This window comes from Merops nubicus, unplaced genomic scaffold, assembly GCF_000691845.1.
Source record: "Merops nubicus isolate BGI_N331 unplaced genomic scaffold, ASM69184v1 scaffold16967, whole genome shotgun sequence".
Classification (NCBI taxonomy): Eukaryota; Metazoa; Chordata; class Aves; order Coraciiformes; family Meropidae; genus Merops; species Merops nubicus.
Window position 1 is genome coordinate 1,714 of NW_008621166.1, and position 6,091 is coordinate 7,804.

At 55.6% G+C, this 6,091-nt stretch overlaps 1 protein-coding gene across 1 annotated transcript; it reads left to right on the forward strand.

Annotated features, from left to right (window-relative positions):
- Positions 1–963: 963 nt before the first annotated feature.
- On the forward strand, positions 964–6,090 carry ZMAT2 (zinc finger, matrin-type 2; the record flags this gene model as incomplete). The annotated part of the gene is made up of 5 exons (XM_008944378.1): positions 964–1,057; positions 1,536–1,659; positions 3,349–3,422; positions 4,396–4,541; positions 5,759–6,090. Coding segments are annotated over 5 exons (582 nt in total), but the record flags the coding sequence as incomplete, so codon positions are not given.
- Between the last annotated feature and the right edge of the window lies 1 nt (position 6,091).

Here is a 6,091-nt window from a genome sequence, read left to right on the forward strand (position 1 = left end):
GAGGAGCAGCTGAGGGACCTGGGGGTGTTTAGCCTGGAGAAGAGGAGGCTCGGCAGAGACCTTGTTGTTCTCTCCAGCTCCCTGAGAGGAGGTTGGAGTGAGGTGGGGGTTGGTCTCTTCTCCCAAGTAACCAGCAGTAGGACAAGAGGCAATGGGCTGAAGTTGCACCAGGGGAGGTTTCAATTGGCTCTGAGGCAGAATTTCTTTCCTGGCAGAGTGGTGAGGTGTTGGCCCAGGCTGCCCAGGGAGATGCTGGAGTCCCCATCCCTGGAGGGGTTCAAAAAACGTGTGGCTGTGGCCCTTGGGGACATGGTTTAATGGTCACAGGAGTGTTGGGTTGATGGTTGGACTTGATGTTAGAGGTCTTTTCCAGCCTTAATGATTCTGTGATTCTATGATTTTTGGAAGAAGTGTGTGGAAACTGCTCATGACCATGCTGAGGTTGTCAGGAGACTCTTCTAAGGTGCTAGATCAACAGCTTTATGTCCTGGTTGTGTCTGTTTAGAAAACTCAGATCCTGAGCAACCATCTCAGGAGCCATTCAGACAAACTTATTACTTCTCTCAGAGCTTTGAAATCATAGAATCACAGACCAGTTTGGGTGGGAAGGGACCATTAAAGATCATCTGGTCCAACCTCCCTGCAGGGAGCAGGGACATCTGCAACTAGAGCAGGTTGCTCAGAGCCCTGGCCAACCTCACCTGGAATGGTTCCAGGGATGGGGCAGCGACCACCTCTCTGTTCAGACCTCTCTCAAAGCAGACTGAGATGTCCTCAGCATTGTCCTCTTCAGCCCCAACCTTCATTTCTAGACGCAGGAGCAGAGGACGTGGGGATGTAGCACCACGGCTCTGATTATCTGCTGTGGCCTCACGGACCAAGTGGTTCCACCTCTCCCCGGCGTCCCCCCAGAGCTGCCCAAACTGCACAACAAATGTTGACACTCTTTTGTTTGCCCCTCAGACCAAGAACTTGGACTTCCGCCGAAAGTGGGACAAAGATGAGTACGAGAAGCTGGCGGAGAAGCGGCTCACGGAGGAGAGGGAGAAGAAAGATGGTGCGTGGTGTGCTGGCCCCAGGCCCTCGGCAGGACTCGCCCAGCCCCCTCGAGTCTGGGCTGGGGATGGCAGCCAGGAGTGGCATCCTGGTGGGAAATGGCAGCCCTTTGGGGCTGGCTGCCTCTGGTCCTTCCTCCCTGGGCTAGCCACTGAAAATGTGTCCTTGACAAGTAATTTCTGAGAGCCATTGGCTCTGCCTGTTCTCCAGGGTTGGTGGGCCCCTGGAAACGAGGAGATCTCAGAGTATGAGCCAAGTGAGAGCTGGAGATACTTCATGGATCAACCTGGTTCTAATAGGAGCTGGGAGATGGTGAGGGGGAAATCATATCCTTCACTTATTTAAAAAAAAAATAGATTCCATTTCTACATGGATCAGGTTCCCAGCAGGCCCCTCTTCGTCAAGGGCAACGTGAAGTCCAGCATGTTCAGCGTGACCTCTTCTGATAAACACTTCTGGGCTTTTTTCTTCTCTTTTAGGCAAACCAGCTCAGCCCGTCAAAAGGGAACTTCTGCGGCACCGAGACTACAAAGTGGACCTGGAGTCAAAGCTGGGGAAAACCATTGTCATCACCAAAACCACCCCTCAGTCGGAGATGGGAGGGTAGGTCATGGGCTTCCTGTTGGTCTGAAGGTCCTGCACTGTTCTGCACCAAAACTGGGTCTTCTGGGGTAGCGTACAGAAGGGACACAGTGGGTTGAGCCCCCTCCAGCATTGTTACCTGATAGCTGTGGTGCTTTGCCCACCTATAGAAGCAGCTGAGGCCAATCTCTCCTGGCCACTTGGGTTTTGTTAGCCAGGAGGTTTCCTTGCAGTGCTGGTTGGAGTGTCCCTGTTTGACAGCTTCATGCTGGGAATGGGAGAAACTTCCAAAAACCTGTCTTGAAGTACAGGATTTCTGTCCAACCAAATACCAACAGGTATTTGGCCACTGTGTGGATCGTCTTCAGCCAAAGGCTGGAAGGACTCTTGGCTCCTCCCAAGCTGTTAACAGGCTGAAAAGAACACCTTGGGTTTGTGCCTTTGTAAGAGTTAAGCCTCTTGGTGTCTCACCATTGTACCCGAATGCTCAGTGGTGCCAGGGAGACGTTCAGCCCTGAGCAGCTCCCAGGGTTGGAGGCGCAGGCACGGGGTGGGTTTTTGGAACAGCTCTTGAGGAGGACAGAGCGTAGCACTGGGTGAAGGCAGGAGCTGCTGCCACGGGGCAGTGGGGATGGGAGGACTCACCTCAGCCAGGCAAGAGCCTCCAGCCAGCTGCAGCCTGACAACTAGCACCATGGGGGCAGCTCTGCCTTGAGGAGAGCTCAGAGTCCAGGATCATGGAACTGGTTGGGTTGGAAGAGACCTTTCAGATCATGGAGTCCAACCATTCCCCCAGCACTGCCAGGTCCCCACTGAGCCATGACCCTCAGCACCACATCTCCACGGCTTGGAAACCCCTCCGGGGATGGGGACTCCACAACCGTCCAGGGCTGTCCCAGGTTGGCCAGGGCAACCCTGCTGGGGAAGAAATTGTTCCTCAGGGCTAACCTCACCCTCCTCTTATCCTATCACTTGTTCCCTGGGAGAAGAGCCTGACCCCCACCTGGCTCCAGCCTCCTGTCAGGGAGCTGTGGAGAGCCAGAAGGGCACCCCTGAGCCTCCTTTGCTCCAGGCTCAGCACCCCCAGGTCCCTCAGCTGCTCCTCACCACACTTGGCCTCTAGACCTTTCCCCAGCAGCTTTTTTGCCTTTCTTTGGTCACACTCCAGCCCCTCAAGGTCCTTCTGGGAAGGAGGGGCCCAAAACTGACCCCAGGGTTTGAGGGGCAGCCTCCCCAGTGGCCAATCCAGAGGTATGATCCCTGCCCTGCTCCTACTGGCCACACTAGTGCTGATCCAGGCCAGGATGCCAGAGGGCCTTCTTGGCCACACACTGTCTCATCTCCAGCCAGGTTTCGGCCAGTCCCTCCCAGGTCCTTTTCTGCCAGTCCTCCCACCCCGTTGGTTGTGCCTGGAGGGGGACGATGCTGTCACCGGTGTGGTTACAGCTCACCTCACGGGTCGGTTTCTCTCGTCTCAGGGTGACATGGACACGAGGGTTGGTACCTGGAGGGCTGAGCCAGGCTGGACACTGCCCTGGACGTGTCGTTGGGGCTCTCTGTAAGGGCAGTAACTTCCCTCTTGCCCTGGAGGGAGGAGCTGTGTCCCCAGTCACCTGCAGATTTCACACTGTACGTTCATCTCAAGGAGTTGTTCTGGGAGATGAGCTTTGGCTCATGCTTCGGAGATAATTTTTTCTCCTCTCCTGCCAGATATTACTGTAACGTCTGTGACTGCGTGGTGAAGGACTCCATTAACTTCCTGGATCACATCAATGGCAAAAAACGTAAGGATCATTCTTCTGATTGGTTTGGGCGAGTTGGAGGGTTGGGTGAATTGAAGGTTTGGATGAGTTCAGAGGCTGCTGCAACGCTCTGGGCTGTCCCCTTCATAGAATCACAGACTGGTTTGGGTGGGAAGGGGCCTGGCCTAATATTTCACCTCTGCTTTAGCTAGAAATGCCCTCTGCAAGCAGGGACTCTGGCAACCCCAGGTCCCTCAGCTGCTCCTCCCCACACTTGGCCTCTAGATCCTTCCCCAGCAGCTTCGTTGCCCTTCTCTGGCCACGCTCCAGCCCTTCAAGGTCCTTCTGGGAGGGGGGGCTCAAAACTGACCCCAGGATTCGAGGGGCAGCCTCCCCAGTGCCCAGTCCAGGGGCACCATCACTGCCCTAGTCTTGCTGGCCACGCTAGTGCTCATCCAGACCAGGATGCTGGTGGCCGTCTTGGCCACCTGGGCACACGGTGGCTGCTCTCCAGCTGGCTGACCACCAGCACCCCCAGGTCCTTTCCCTTGGGCACTTTCCAGCCCCTCTCACCCCAGCCTGGAGTGTTGCCAGGGGTTGTTGTGACCCAAGGGCAGGGCCTGGCCCTTGGCCTTACAGGACCTCAGCCCATGGATTCAGCCTGGCCAGACACCTCTGCAGAGCCTCCGACCCTCTAGCAGATCACCACCCCCACCCAACGTGGTGTCATCTGCAGACTGACTGAGGGTGCCTTCATCTCCTCATCCAGATGTTTGGGAAGGTGGTGGGTGCTCTGCAGCCCCTGTGGTGAGGTCAGGTAGGAGCACTGGGCCTCGAGGGCCTACGGTCATGTGCACGGGTGTCGTGTGGCCCCGGGAGCTGCTGCCAGGGGACGGGGGACAGGCAGGACGAGGCTGCTGTGCTGAGGTGTTTAAACTGGGTTCAGGGACCATGTGCAGACCATCAAAGGCTACAGGTACTGCTGAGCATGGCTGACTCCACTTCCGTGTTCCAGACCAGAGAAATCTGGGCATGTCCATGCGGGTGGAGCGCTCCACACTGGACCAGGTGAAGAAACGCTTCGAGGTGAACAAGAAGAAGATGGAGGAGAAGCAGAAGGACTATGACTTTGAAGAGAGGATGAAGGAACTCCGGGAGGAGGTGAGTCTGGGCAACAGCTGACGAAGCAAAGTCCCAGGAAATGTTTGGCGATGAGATCAACACTGGCTCCTAGTCTTGTTTCACAGCAGCCTTGTTCTTGACAGCATGGGCTTCCTCTCTGCTGTGGGTAGCTTTTGTTTTGTTGTTGTTTCTCTCTAAAAATTTCTCTGCTGCTGTCCCTGGAAATTCTTTTCCTCTCTTGTCTGTGTGAGGATAACTTCTGATGTTTCAGGTTTCCACCAAGAGCAGCACAAACCTGAAAGTTCACCTGGATTTTCTCTCCCATTAGTTGTGTTTGAACTTGTGTGCTCTGACTGGTGACTTTGTCCCTGATCTTCCATGGCTCTTAGGATGGATGAGATCCTTCTCCACGTGGAGCATTGCTCCCCGAGCATGGAAGGGCTTTATGAGAGGTGTCTTGTGGTGTGAGGTGGGCGTGGAGACAGCAGGTTCCACTCTAGACATGGGCTTAAGTGTCAGCTCCCTGACACAAAGGTCAAGTTACTTGGAAAACCTGGCTAAAAGAGTTAGAATCATAGAATTGGTTGGGTTGGAAGAAACCTTTAAGATTATCAAGTCCCACCATCCCCCAGCACTGCCAGCACCCCACTGACCCATGTCCCTCAGCCCCACATCTCCACAGCTTGGAACCCCCTCCAGGGATGGGGACTCCACCACTGCCCTGGGCAGCCTGACACAGCTCTGGACAACCCTCAAGGGGAAGAAATTGTTCCTCAGCTCCAACATAAACCTCCCCTGGGGCAACTTGAGGCCACTTCCTCTTGTCCTGTTGCTTGTTCCTTGGGAGAAGAGCCCAACCCCCACCTGGCTCCAGGCTCAGCACCCCCAGCTCCCTCAGCTGCTCCTCACCACACTTGGCCTTTAGACCTTCCCCCAGCAGCTTCATTGCCCTTCTCTGGCCACGCTCCAGCCTCTCAAGGTCCTTCTGGGAAGGATGGAACCAAAACTGACCACAGGGTTTGAGGGGCAGCCTCCCCAGTGCCCAATCCAGAGGGATGATCCCTGCCCTGCTCCTGCTGGCCACACTAGTGCTGATCCAGGCCAGGATGCTGGTGGGTTTCTGCTGGCTCTTCCCTTTCCTCAGCCACAGCCTGGGGGCTGTTGGTGGGACTGGTGTGAGCTCTGCAGTGTCTGGTGTCTCAAAAGCTGGCTGGGCTCCGGAGGTTCACGTTCTGCTCTTCTGTCCCTGTCTGCAGGAGGAGAAGGCCAAAGCCTACAAGAAGGAGAAGCAGCGAGAGAAGAAGAGGCGGGCAGAGGAGGATTTGACCTTTGAAGAGGATGATGAAATGGCAGCTGTGATGGGTTTCTCTGGCTTCGGCTCAACCAAGAAGAATCACTGAGCAGCTCCGAACTCTCCTCTCTCTTGCACCAGGTTGTTTTTACCCAGGGGACTCGGGATAACCCTTCAAAGACTCGATCGAGGACTTGCGTGTCCATCTCCCCGTAGAAGTTAGCTGGAGGAGCCGAGAAGCTGCTCCCTGCTCCGTGTGCTGCAGAACGAGCTCCACCCCATCAGCTTCCCGCCTCCC